Genomic DNA, 13,513 nt, shown 5'->3' with positions numbered 1-13,513 from the left:
AGCAAATGCAATTCTCCGAAACAGCAGTACTCAATATAACTGTGTTATGGTTGAATGTTACGTCTAGAACATCTTCATTTGTGCATTTGTGGGTCTGTTTACATTACATTACAAACAATTCACACAATGTTCAGACCCCTGACACGATACCTCTACATACTGTAATAGCAACACAGGTAGAATTAGTTCAGCATACTGAAAAAGTTGCACAAAGACACTGCATAGCTACTGTAGGTGTTGTGTGCCATGGTATGGGAAATGCTGAGACATATTTATCAAAACAAGTGTTACCTAAAGGAAGAATTAATGCAAATTTAACCTAACCTTTTGCGGAGGGCTTGACTTGAAACGTTTTTTTTTACTAAGTCAACCCCAGTCCAATAACCTCAGTGAGTTGTTCTTTCTACTTATTGTGTCAGTTTGGCTGAAAGGATCAATTCAGCTTCCATTCTCACTCTGTAAGACGAAGCTTCATATTATACAATATCTCCAAATGTTGCCCCCTCCCCAGAGATGTCAATTAACAAGCTTTGATAGTGACAGCACATACAGGACAGTTGTGTTGCACAGTTATATAGCCTTCCCACCTCACCTGTCGATGTTTGATCAACCGATCAGTCTTGCGGCCGTTTGTGTAAACACCGGCGCACGTGCATGACGCGCTCGTCACCGTTGAAGTGTCACTCTCCCGTTGAGAGGTCGTTGTTGTTGATGCTCTGACGTCAGGGAGAACCACAATGAAGCGGACAACATGACTATAAAAGCCGGTTGGAAAGCCGGAGCTCCGGTGCTCCAAGCTCCTGCTCTGCACCGGGGAACCATCAGACTGCCACAATCAAAGACGAGCTTAGGAGAATCAAGATGCACTTTCTGAGATTCACACCCATCCTTTTGCTGCAGCTGACTTTTTACTCTGGACTGTACGGTAAGAAAGTAACTTTAAGTAGATCTACGATGTCAATAAGTTGGACGTAGTTTTTGGATTGTGCTAGTAAAAAAAAAAAAAAAAAAAAAAAAAAGAAATAGAAATTGAAACATTTGCGAAATATATTTGGGTCTGCTTGAGCAGAGAGGATGTGTAGTGAAAGTTTTATTTAGGATTAGTAGTTTGGGGGACTTTTTATTTATTTCATAAAAAAGTAGTCTATTAACATGTTTGAAGTTGTATGTCTGATATTAACACATTTAATATATTTAAAATGAACAATGGGTATCTCTTGTTTTCTGTTACAGGTGCCAAGTGGATGTACAGTGGTAAGTCTCATAATCATTTCTTACAATTTCCAGTTGTAGATCAAGAAAGGTTTTTTTTAATCATCCAATTTTAAACTTTGATACATTAGCCATCCATGTGCACTTGTGTATCTTGGTTGTTTTGAGGGTTTGACCAGCATTAGCTAACTGAGTATTACAATTTAAATGTATGATGCAACACTCTGATAGGCAGTAACTGAGACATTACTGTTGTTTGTCCCTCACAGCAGTGCTTGGAGCTGGCAATGTGAAATAGTCAGACAAACATGATATTAGTAGCAACTTTATTGCTTTGTGATCCAAAGGAACCTGTCTGCAACCTGTCATTGACTCCAAAAACAGCTGATGTTGTTATTCCACGTTGTGTAAATTTAGAATTGATTACAAAATCTACAATTACACAATCCCTAAGTGGCTGACTGCTATTGTTATATGCCTTAAGGTCTATATGCAGGGATCCTGTGAACCGTGACTATCTCTTACATAAACTGTGCTCAGAGCATGAGCTCTTGTCATTGTCTCACTGATTCTCAAAAGTCTGTTGCAATGACAAAATGTTAAAACCTTTAGGAAGGCAGGTGCAGGAAATCTACATGGCTTCTCCTCATCTTTTAATTTAACAAATATTTTTGAGTGCTGTAATTGATGCTCAAACATACTGTCCTGTTTTGTAAGACAACTTGATGCAAATTATTTTACACTCAAATAAATCCGGGATGCATAAGAAAACAGATGCATTTTACACTTGGATACTTCAGGCTTCTAAATTCCTCTAGTCAGTTAGTTAATTTAACTTTATTCAATCAGGTCACATAGTTGAGAACAAACCTGAGAAATAATTCCCCAAAATAGAATAGATTTGTACAACATGGCCCTTTGTGGATTCTATTCACAGCTCTTCATCAAAATCCACTTAAACCATCAGCTGAAAAATATGTAAGTGCAGGCTATACCATAATAGCAGTAGTGCTGTATAAAGTCATTTAAACATAAACACCTAGACTATTCTTAAATATATATAACACAATAATAGGTACAAAAACAATTACAAAAAGTCCTAAACACATGAATTATTAAAAGGCTTGTAATAATTACTGAGAAGTCATAGATGATACAGTGATAAACATAAAAACTCAGATGTCCAAAGAGCATGGTGGACTTCAACGTCACAGTCAAACTCTCAACAGTCTTTGTCATATTAGTCAAGAGTCTGGAGAGCTGGTAGTCCTCTCTGTTGGCAGAAGCACAGCTGAGTCATACGATTCATCTTCACCTCAACACTCCACCCTCTCGCAGAGGACAAAACACTAACCCTTAGTGTAAAATAAGCAGCGTTAATGATGACTGTTGAACTTTCACAATAAACTATCATGCTGCTAGTTTTATGTTACAGAAAGCTTTGTATGAATCTTCTATTTTAAAACTCCCTTTACACAGAAAAGGCCCTGTACATAGGACATTACCCACAGTCATATATGTTCTACATAGGACTGCCAAGGGGCAACCAAAGGCCACTGAAGGCCAGTATTAAAGGGCAAGCTGCGTCTAATTAAAACAGCAAATGAAGTGAACACTGAGTAATTATAGCCATAAGAGTCACTTTCTGTCTTGTTATAGAGGGTTTGCCTAGATTGAACTTTGAGTTTTGCTTCAAACAGATATTCAGTGATTTCATAGCTTCACTCAGTGCCTTTTGGCCTCTTTTGTACAATCAATCCACATTTGTCTGGGAACTGACAGTCAGGCTTCATGCTGCATCATTCATACTTCATCACGGTTGGCTGGCAAATAGTGAATGGTAGAGTTTTAGATGAATTCTGGACAGATAATGTATTAGTGGCAGATATGCAGAAGTGATGAGAGCACTTGTGCATTCAGGGCCTTATTCTGTTGCTGTTCTGCTGCAAACTCTTTGTCTCACTTTTACACTGAGCATAATTGTTTCAAAAGCTCAGTATGGATGCTTACACTTTGGTCAACACGCTGAATGAAAATGTCAGATCCTGTTTTTTAAAAAAAATCATTTTCTTATTGGCATGTTTTTGTTTTTTTTTTGCATTGTTTCAAAGGCCAGCGTGCCTCACTGCAGACACGCTGTTGAGCAGCAGCCTCATAGAGCTGAGGTCATTGTAAAATGCATGGTCTGATCGGCCTCTTTGATTGTGCTGTGTTTTATAGAAACCTCTTATTTGGAGACAGACAGTGTTCTCACTGGCTCTCGCCACAAACAACAGCACGGTTCTCACTCTTGCTGCTTTAAAAAGGGCCATGAGCAAACCCACTGGCCTCTCCCATGCCGCCTTGTAGACAGATAATAGTACTTCACTTTGATTACAAAAAAAAATGCTCAATAGGCTAAGACAAGGCCTTGCCCTCTTTGGAAACATGCTCTATCCTATTGACTTTCTCACTGAGGCACAGTTTGCTCACTTGCCCCTTAAAGTATAACAGTTTAACATTTGATATACAGTGTACTAAAAGGCATGTATTCCTACCACCTCATACTGTACTCTGGGTAGATGACTATACAATGAATGATGATGAATATACAGAATGTGGCACCACTGTAAAATATTGGCATTTGTGTACATCGCATTTGTGCCAACGTTTCCCAAAGGTGTCCCATAAGTAAGGATTCATATTAATGCTGTTGCAGGGCCAGAGGGAGAACACCACTGGTCCAAGCATTATCCATATTGTGGTGGAGCTTTCCAGTCTCCAATAGACATCAAGTCAGAGCTGCTGAGGTTTGACCCAACCTTACGTCCAATTGAAGTTCAAAACTACAACCTGTCACCCAACGAGCAGCTCACTCTTGGAAATAATGGACATTCTGGTGAGTATAGAGTCTTCAGTGTTATCCAATAAACATGTAGTTATGCAAAATGTTGCACTACATATGACTAATAAGTGTATTAAAGTAAGAAAATATTTATCCTGAAGGTTATCCAATCAAAGTGAGGCCCTGGTCAACATGTTCATTAGAGTATGTTGACTAGGGGGAATCTGTTCTTGCTGTAGACACTTAATTTGTGAGTCAACCTAAAGAAAATGACAGGAGGATTTTCTTACATCTGCCATAGCAATTTTCCATAATCACTCTCTTATTATCTTAGCCGTCCTTGTACGCAAAGAAAGGACTTCATGTTTAGACTGAGGAATAATAAGCAGAGATTTGTCATGTGCTCTGCCACTACTGGGTCTGATGCTTGTTAACAAAAGAACTGAGCTTCAATTCAATGCTTAGTATGTATTTATAAAGCAGACTAACACTTTAGTGCTAAATCACAGCACTTGAAAAAGGAATCCTAGCATAGTCAGCCATGTCCATGTACAGAGAAGCAATTTAATGACTTAGTTATTAGTTGAATATGATCATTCACTTATTCAGCTTTGTTTAAAGGTAAGAAACTGTGTCAGTCAGGAGAAAAAAAAGCGTGGCACTAAAAGCTGGTTAGATTTGTAAATTACATGTTACTTTGAGTGTAGAAATGGCTTCATCTGAGGTAGTTCAGTGACGGCCACGGTATAGCTGAACATGCATGTAATGTCTGTAATGTCTGAGAAAATGAAATTGCTGTAATGGTTGTGTAAGTAAACTGTCGGTCACTGACAAAGTGCAAAGACCAGACAAATGCTTATGTGTGTATCAACGCCACAAGTTGAATGGCATCATCAGAGTGACGTTTGTCTAAAATAAGCTGACGGAGGTCGTTCATTTATAAACATTCGTCATACCCTGACCACCATGTGGGAAGCGCTCTGCGTCACTCCGCTGTAAAGTATCTTAAACGTAGTCACGCAGCTTTTGCAAAGCACAGCACAGAGCCGGTCACACTGACTTCTTCAATCTTTATAAAGTTGAAGTGTCTTGATCTCACTGATGTTAACTCAAGTCACCTCTACCCTGCTCTCCTCTATATGCTGGGGTTTCATTTCTTTTGGTCCACAGTACAAATCTCCCTGCCGCCCAAGATGTACATATCCAGTCTGTCTCATCGTTACACTGCTGCTCAACTTCATTTCCACTGGGGCTCCTCTAGCAGACCTGTGGGATCCGAACACATGGTGAACAGTAAGCAGTATGCAGCAGAGGTAATCCACTACTACAAAAACTGCATGTAATGTTTTAGCCCTTCTTCATTTTAAATAGGATGGCCAAAGCATTAGAACAACCTCTTAAAATAATGCACAATGACCTCAGTAATCAACACATAGTAGAATTCTCACCCTTCTTACAGTTTTAACTTATAAAACTGTTAAATTAAAACCTTGTAGAAATAGAATTTATAACAGAGCTCCTGTTTAAATTGAATTAGATTGTACTGGTGTATCTAATGTTGTGGCTGATCTATGGTATGTATGTATATAAAACTGCTATTCTCATGGGTGCTGCTGTGATTACGTAGATGAATGTGTCTGTTTTTTCTATGAAAAGGTCACTTGGTGCTTAGTGTGTTAGCACTAGTCAGTGTGTTAGTGTACATTTAGCACAGTCTGTTCATCCAAATAGTCAGTCATTTGCAGCATTAGGTGACAACATCTCTGAACTAACACTTAACGACTGTGACTTAAACATTTGACTGGCAGAGTGACCAGAGTTAGTGACATTCTTCAGAACGTACAAAAGTGGCTCGAGATGAAAGCCCTCTCAAAAAACTCTGCACATTGTCATTCCAGTTTTCTGACACTGTAGTAGTCACTCACTTTGCATTTATTGTACCCATCATACAATGCCAGAGAATGCTTACTGGCATCTTTAGCTTTATTTTGTAATCGACTGTACAGTAAAATTGTCTGTATAAAACTCTACTTAAAGAGACTTTTTCAATATATACAAGTTTTGCTTTTTTAATAAATCCTCCCTTTACCTTTTAAATTAACATTTTGTCACTTTCTTCAACATACTAAAAGACAAAGACATAATTTCAGTCAGCTACACTGTGTAAAGTTTATTTTTGTAGGGTTTTAAGGATTAAAGTGCCAGACTATTATGTGCTTTGGTTTTCAACCACCTCTGGAAAGGAGTGGCTGTCTGTCCTGTTTAATATGTCAACAACACTAGTTTGCTGTATTGTATTTTGTCATTTAAGTGAGGCAGAAGATTTGACTGTAACTTTTAAAATGAAAGGTCTCTTTTACATGTTTTTATATAAGTTGCTGTCATTTGAATTATAGTGGTTACAGCCTTTGGTTTTTCTTAGTGACTATGTCTCAGTTGCTGCAGAGCCACATATGAGGTGCTGGGGTTTGACCTGAGTTTCTTAGTGGACACGTAGAAAGCATTCATTTTTTAAAGTCTGTCCAAACTTGAGAACCACAGTTTTTTTAGGACATGTTGTTTTCCACCCATGTTGGATGGAACGATGGGAAATTAACCATTTCCCAGAAATAGTGCAAATGTATACCTTAATTTACAAAACAGTCTGCAAATACAATTTTTTTCTATTTGGACGGAATGACGCAGATGCCCTTATGTTGCACTGAATACGCAACAAAACAATAGTCTCATATTTGCAGTATGTCTGTTTTTTAATAGATTGTCCACTGTACTAAATACATTTCCTAGTACTGTAGTAAATACAGATGTGGCACTTCACATACCCGTTCCCAAAGCACAATTGCTTCCGATATTTGACAGTATGTCTTAAGGTTTACTTATTATTGCTGTAATAAAGAAACAAGATTTTGCAACTAATCTTCACAATCAATAGATTCTATATTTTTATTTTGTTTGTTCCACAGGATTTTACTTTTTTTTTCTTTTTCAGATGCATGTGGTACACTTCAATTCAGACAAGTACCACAATATGTCCGTGGCTGTAGACAAATCGGATGGCCTGGCTGTGCTGGGTGTCCTGATTGAGGTGAGACATTGTGGACTCTTGTCTGTAGGGAAAATAGCCTGTGAATTACCACATTTGAGGACCCTCAAGTCTGTTTTTCTTACAGATTGGGGAGTTCAATCCTGCGTTTGAAAACTTTCTGAAGTTTATCAATGGAATCAAATACAGAGGTAGGTATAATCAAATATTTATCAGACTTTATCAGATTGCCTTATGTTGTTTAACAATATGAAATTTAGAGTCCAGTGGGTTATAAGCATGAATAGTCAACAATCTTAAGGGTTTATTATGGTTCTTCATAACTTATCTGAAAGAATACTACACCCCTATAACACAAACCGTGCCAACAAGAGTTTTGGTTCATAGTTTTACTTGAACCATGAGTCATTTCTGTTTTCATGTTTGGTGTCAGAATCTCCAAATACTCACATGACCACATTAATTCTGGTATTCTGACAGAAACAGTAAACAGGTGTGTTTTTATTTAACTTGCAGGTCAGAAGGTGCAGTTGCCTGGTTTCAACATCAAAGCACTGCTGCCTGCACGTTTGGATGAGTATTATCGCTATGACGGGTCACTGACAACTCCACCATGCTATCCCAGTGTACTGTGGACTGTGTTCAGGAATTATATAACAATATCTCAAAAACAGGTGCTTCAGTGATTGATGTTTTTAATGCAGATGTGAAGCTAAAGTTAACTAACTCTAAATTTATTTTGCAGACATTTTAACATAGTCTGCTGCTTACATTTACATTTAATTGGTATGGAACAACCCTCTGTGCATATTAAACTTTTGTTTTGTTGTGTCTTAACAGTTTCTAGACCTGTCTACAGCTCTGTACTCCTCCCATGCTCAAGACCTAACTCATGTGCCCCTGAATGGGAACTACAGAAAATCACAGCTTGTCGATAGCCGAGTTGTCCTAGTATCTTTTAAGGAGGGTAAGTATGACTCGCTTTATTGTTGGAGCATGATTGCAACTGTCACAAACTGTCACATTGCAACTGACATTGCCTAGGCACTGCTTTATTAACAGCCAAAAGTCAACTTTGGATAATGTGAGGCCAATTCATGTTCTGCAAAGCAAGGGCTGTAAAGCTTGGTATCACCAACTTGTCGCTCAGCTTATGTGTTGTCATTCTTAAGCATACATAAAGTATGTTAGAGTTGGAGTTTTTGGAGAGTATGATACAAAATAATCATCCCTCTGAAAAAAATCTGCAAGTCTTAAATTATTCTCTAAAGACTTACAGTGCTTTTGTGTGGTTGACTGGTTTATGGCTCTGTACGGTATAGTGTGGTATAAATGTGCATGTTCTCTTCATTTTCAAAGCTTCCCACCCACTGCTTTTCTAATAGCACGTTCTGACATGGCATTGTGGAATCCTTTGCCATTAGCTTTCATGGGCGGCATTTAGCAAGCTTGTGCTTTCACTATAGTTTTATCACTGCAGGCTGTGCTGTTTTAGGCTCCGTTGTGGCATGATGTGCACGAAGGCCCAATGTCATTCCAAGGAGTATCCCACAGGCTGGGATGTTAACAAGCTGTGATTGGTTCTGTGTCTGATTCAGGCAGAGGACTGCATGGTACACTTACAGTCACATCTCCACTCATAAGGAAGCGAATTGTACAGCAGCTTCTGGTTGGTGACCTAGCAGACCTGGCTGATGAAGGGCTCTATCAACTCCTTACTAGTGGCAAAGAGAAAGACCTCAAGCAACATGAGAGTGAGACCCTGGAAAAGTTAAAAAAACAAACACTGAATCCATCCGTGGGGAGAAAGAGCCAGACCAACCGCTCTGTGGGAAAATTAAGACCGGCTGAAGATGCACTGTGTTACATCTCATTTCAAAAGAGAATTTCCCTTCAGCTGAAACAGCGGCACACTGAAAACCAACTGGTTCAAGGTCTTAGAGATGCAGTTTTTCCTGAGCTCAACTTCAAGAGCTACCTGGACTGTAAGTCAGATTTAGCAATCCCCACTATTAGACATATTCTCCGTGGACGGCCAACAGATGAGGCTTTTGAGTTGGATCGCTCCCTGACGAAGGCCTTGATGAATCATAGGAAAACTTCCACTACAATCAAGAAAAGTGTCCCAGGGACAAACTATGGCAGTCTTTCCCCTGCTACTGTTCCACGGAAACCACAAAATCAGGGTTATCCACATCCTTGGCTTTTGCCAATGGAGTGGGAAGACTAGAGAGATTCTTGACATTGTTCACATTCACATTTTGTCACTTTCTGTCATTTTCAGTCATTTGCCACACAGACTAATTTTCCAGCCAAGCCCTGCAATTCGTTGAACACTCTTCTCTAAAACATATTTATTATTAAGTTATTCTATACAGTACATAATTATAACCTCTGCAAGAAAAAGACCGTAGTGTGAGTTCATTTACTGTAGCAAACCCAAATGCGCTGAGTACTGTAAGCAGATTCTGAAATAATAAGCCAATTTCATTATGTAAATCTTCGAGAAATGTGAGAGGTTGATATACATCGGTTTGCACTACCTTGCCTTGCCATGCAACGCTGAAATAAGAAATTAGTTGCTACAAAGCACATATTTTGTGCTTGCTTGAAAATACACATAATCACACCATCTCATCACATGTACTGCACAAGGAATATGTGTAGTATTAAACTGTTTACTAAGTTTAGTTCAATCGTGCTAATATTGAATATGATTGAATTAATATGCTGAACCTAAAGAATTTGTTAAAGCTTAAGTGTTTTACATAACACTTGTGTTCTTTGTACTGTTTTTAACTAACTCTTTATGATACATGGGGAAACAGCTATTGAACATAGGGAACTGTTTTCAATAAAAGCTTTGTACATAAATCCTTTCTGTTAGGTTTCTTTCTTGTTGCATTTGCACCTTTCACTCTAATCCCTTGGAATTGGCATCATTACGTAAAATATGACTCTTCAAATATTCAACCGGGAAAAGAGGGAAGCAACAGAGGTAGAGACACTTACTGAGACTTGCTGTGATATTAGATATGTATAGTATGTATGTGAAATGCACAAAGTTTAGGATTTAGAGGATTTGTTTCTACTGCTGGGGTGCATGCTTTTGTAATCAGTGGAGAAAGGGGGTGTGCTGTGTTTTTCTTACACTATCCAGGTTCAGAAAGCCGGACCTTAGGTCAGCAATATGTTAGTTAAGTCAAGGTACAAGATCATTGTAAATTTTAGACTAGCTATAATTTGGTGTGCGTAATATAAAAATCTGACCAGATCCAGGAAAAAAATGGCCTTGGTTACTGAGATATTTACTAATATCATGTCACATAATGTTGTGAGCAGATTGAAAAAATAGCACAACTATGAGTAAAATTGCCTGAAAACCTAATATGATAATTTTGTGTCATGAAAATGTTTGTTTCTGGCATAATACCGTCATCTGTGTGTGTGTGTGTGTGTGTGTGTGTGTACATGTCTTTATTGCCTGTTGTGGACAACCTTTGTTTCGACACTATTGTTGTGAAGACATTTTGGCTGGTCCACACAACTTCTAAGGGCTTTTTGAGGGTCAAGACTGGGTTTTAGGGTCAGCGTTAAAATTAGGTTTAGGTTAGGAATTAGGAAGAAATAAATACGTAAAAAGGGACTGTCCAAACGGACAATTCCATAGCACGGGCTGGTAAGCTCTCTCGGTTTAGGACTAGGCATCCAGTTGTGATGGTTAGGGTTGGGGAAGGAGCTTGGAATTGCATTATATCCATGAATGTCCTCACAAGTAAAGAATGATACGAGTGTGTGTCTGTGTGTGTGTGTGTGTGTGTATGTTAAAGGGTGAGTGAGAAGCATCATACATGCTGACCGTTTACCCCTAACCCTGTTTTTCCTTACAAGGTATCAAATTCAGTGCTCTATGAATTTCATTTATGCCTTCTCTTCTCTATTTTTCTTTGCTACTCAGCTGAGCTATCTTGGAAGAACACTGGTATGTTGTATTTTCCACCTTTACACATTGAGTTGTAGTTTTTTTATCATCAAGTGCTTGTTATAACTATAATATTGCTGAGAGCTTCTGATACAAATTACCTGTTGAGTCTTTGGTTTTTAACAAATATGACTCATGTGCAATAAAAAAACAAAACAATTTCTCTGTGTTTAGGTTAGTTAACCAGTTAACATGGACAGAACTGCTTTAACATCCAATCATGGCTTTTTTTTTTAAAGGAAATCACTTGCCAAACTAATTCATTATTGAAATACATAGTGTGTTCAACAGGATATTGCATGATGCAGCACGGGCATCTACCATTAAACATATGTATTAACAAATGGATGTTTTATTGTTTTAGTCAAAGTTTAGTTAGTAATTCTAGTGTAAAGTAAGTTATTACCATTTACAATATTAAACCCACACATACAATGTACACACAGTACAAACAGACAGCTACCACATAATCCTTTCTTCTTCTGTTGCTCCACATTCTGCAGGTTTCCTGGTTTCCATGCTGATGGGCTCTCTGCTAGGACTTGTTTTCACTGTCTCTTTAATATGCTGTCTATTAAGAAGAAAAAGGTGAGCAGAGGGCAAACCAGCAAAACAAGACCTTAACTATGCTTGTAGAAATTATACTTTGTACATAATACTTCAAAATACTCTTTGCTTAAATACATTTTACTTAACAGCCTGTCAACTTGCCAGCTTCCCTCATACAGAGTTAAAGAGTTGAGACTTAAGCCCCTGGACTTGTGGTTTTCTGTTTTAAAAAAAAGTACTTTGCATTACTAGAAGAGACTCAGTATGGGAATACTGGTTTCTTTAAGAAGTAATAAACAGCTAAGCAAACACATTTATGCACCTGCTAATCTGTTTTTAGTGGGAGGAAACAAGTCCATAGAGGAAATTGGGATTAGTGCCATTTTAATCAGAAACAAGTGAAAGTAAAATGGCCAAAAAAATGCAGTTGGTTACCTGCTGGATTTTCCATAACTCAGTTATTTCTCAGAGTACTTCAGGAATGTACAGTATCAGTACAGAGCAAAATTATGTAAAGACCAAGAGGCACTCCAGGGGTAAAACAAGCTTTGAAGCTGTCTTGTCATCAGCATATCTCACTTCTGATTTTTATTTTTATGCTAATGATGCACTGCTGTGGGTAAGAGTGAAAGGCTAAGTACCAGTGTTGTCTCATCACATCAGAGTTGAGTTTCTGCATTAATGTGTCAAAATGCTCCTTATCCCAAGTGGTTCTCTCATCATGTCTTTGCTGCTTCTGAACAAAAGCTGCGTTTAAATGACCAATACAAACAGAAATAGTTATAGTGGAAAACATGGACAAACAGGGAATGTATAGGGTAAAAAAAGAAAGCCCCTGTTTTGAGTCGACCACATCACTTCAGCATCTTGCTAATTCTGTAGATTACCTAACGAACTGATAAACCGTAACTTAATGGCAAAAGAAACCTCCTTGGCTACTTTATGGCCAAGAAAGAAACCCACAGAAAAGCTTCATTCAAGACTGCAAAGTTTATGCATTGACAGTTATCATTCTGTTCTGAAAACCTGTGGTTCTCTTTTTTCTTAGATCCACTGCTGAACAGGAGAACAGCAAAGGTGTTGGATACAATGTTGGAGAGAGAGTTGAGTATGGTTCAGGAGTGTAGCTCACTGTCCACGTCCTTATTTCAAAGGACATCAATGAAATTTCAAAAACCATATGATGATTATCCATTTGTGCCATTCTTTTTTTGTGTGTGTGATTTTGTCCTATGGCTTGGTTTGGACATTTTTGAGAGTATTGAAGCCTTGATCTCATGATGTTTGCATGCAGTTCTGGGGTTTTGGAAAGCAATTTCTTTTCAAGCCACAGTTTGGACTTCCTATGCTATGTTGTGGCAGGAAGAACTTACTGGACCTCTAGCTAGATGTTTGAAACAGTGTTTTATCTTGTATAACTACTTCCTTAGAGCAAAAGAAACAGCTGTTCTCTCTAATCCCCCTTTAATTATCTGACATGCTTTGGTAAGATTCTAAAGAAGACCTTCACACAAATGCTTCCAGGCACACACAGTAAGGCCAAAACTGAACTGGTGACAGTCTCACTTGAAGTCGGACCATGGTACCATTCCTGTCGGCTGTTACAACGTGATGGAAACCCCAACCACAGTCCAAACAATAGGGGCCACGAGTTGACAGTCATCCCTGATGCTAGAGAGGGAAAGGGATGGACTCTGCCACATTTCCACCAACCCTGTACTTTGAGCTGCTCTAAGGATTTCATAATAAAAGGGCACATAGCTCCATACAAACACAGAAACACACAGCTCCTTCCCTGTGAACAGAAATGAGAAAAAATAAAAGGCTTTTGTTTTTCAGGCTGAATGTGGGCTGACCCCTAACCCATATCTACCCCTCCGATCACAATGCTTCCCACCACTCC

General features: G+C 38.5%; 1 protein-coding gene across 2 annotated transcripts; it reads left to right on the top strand.

The window, feature by feature from the left end:
• Window positions 1-632: 632 nt before the first annotated feature.
• ca12 (carbonic anhydrase XII) lies at window positions 633-12,852 on the top strand. Of its 2 annotated transcripts, XM_067502758.1 has the most exons (11): window positions 633-925; window positions 1,234-1,254; window positions 3,911-4,090; window positions 5,207-5,349; window positions 7,026-7,121; window positions 7,207-7,270; window positions 7,596-7,753; window positions 7,920-8,046; window positions 11,038-11,061; window positions 11,565-11,649; window positions 12,659-12,852. In XM_067502758.1, exons 1-11 carry the CDS (start codon window positions 862-864, stop codon window positions 12,735-12,737), a joined length of 1,041 nt encoding a protein of 346 aa, XP_067358859.1. In that variant the 5' UTR covers window positions 633-861; the 3' UTR covers window positions 12,738-12,852. The 2 variants fall into 2 exon arrangements, with proteins under 2 accessions (XP_067358859.1, XP_067358858.1); XM_067502757.1 differs by lacking the exons at window positions 11,038-11,061; window positions 11,565-11,649; window positions 12,659-12,852 and adding an exon at window positions 8,678-9,940 and having other exon boundaries at window positions 648-925.
• The last annotated feature ends 661 nt before the right edge of the window (window positions 12,853-13,513 follow it).

This window comes from Channa argus, chromosome 4, assembly GCF_033026475.1.
Source record: "Channa argus isolate prfri chromosome 4, Channa argus male v1.0, whole genome shotgun sequence".
NCBI classification, from domain to species: domain Eukaryota; kingdom Metazoa; phylum Chordata; class Actinopteri; order Anabantiformes; family Channidae; genus Channa; species Channa argus.
The sequence above is the reverse complement of the archived record's forward strand: the minus strand, read 5'-3'. Positions and strand labels throughout refer to the sequence as shown.

Bases quoted from the DNA above. Each gene is read 5' to 3' on its own strand.
- ca12 (XM_067502757.1), top strand. From the start codon at position 862: ATGCACTTTCTGAGATTCACACCCATCCTTTTGCTGCAGCTGACTTTT. The intron at 1,255-3,910 runs GTAAGTCTCATA...ATGCTGTTGCAG, and splicing joins TGCCAAGTGGATGTACAGTG to GGCCAGAGGGAGAACACCAC. The intron at 7,271-7,595 runs GTAGGTATAATC...TTTAACTTGCAG, and splicing joins CAATGGAATCAAATACAGAG to GTCAGAAGGTGCAGTTGCCT.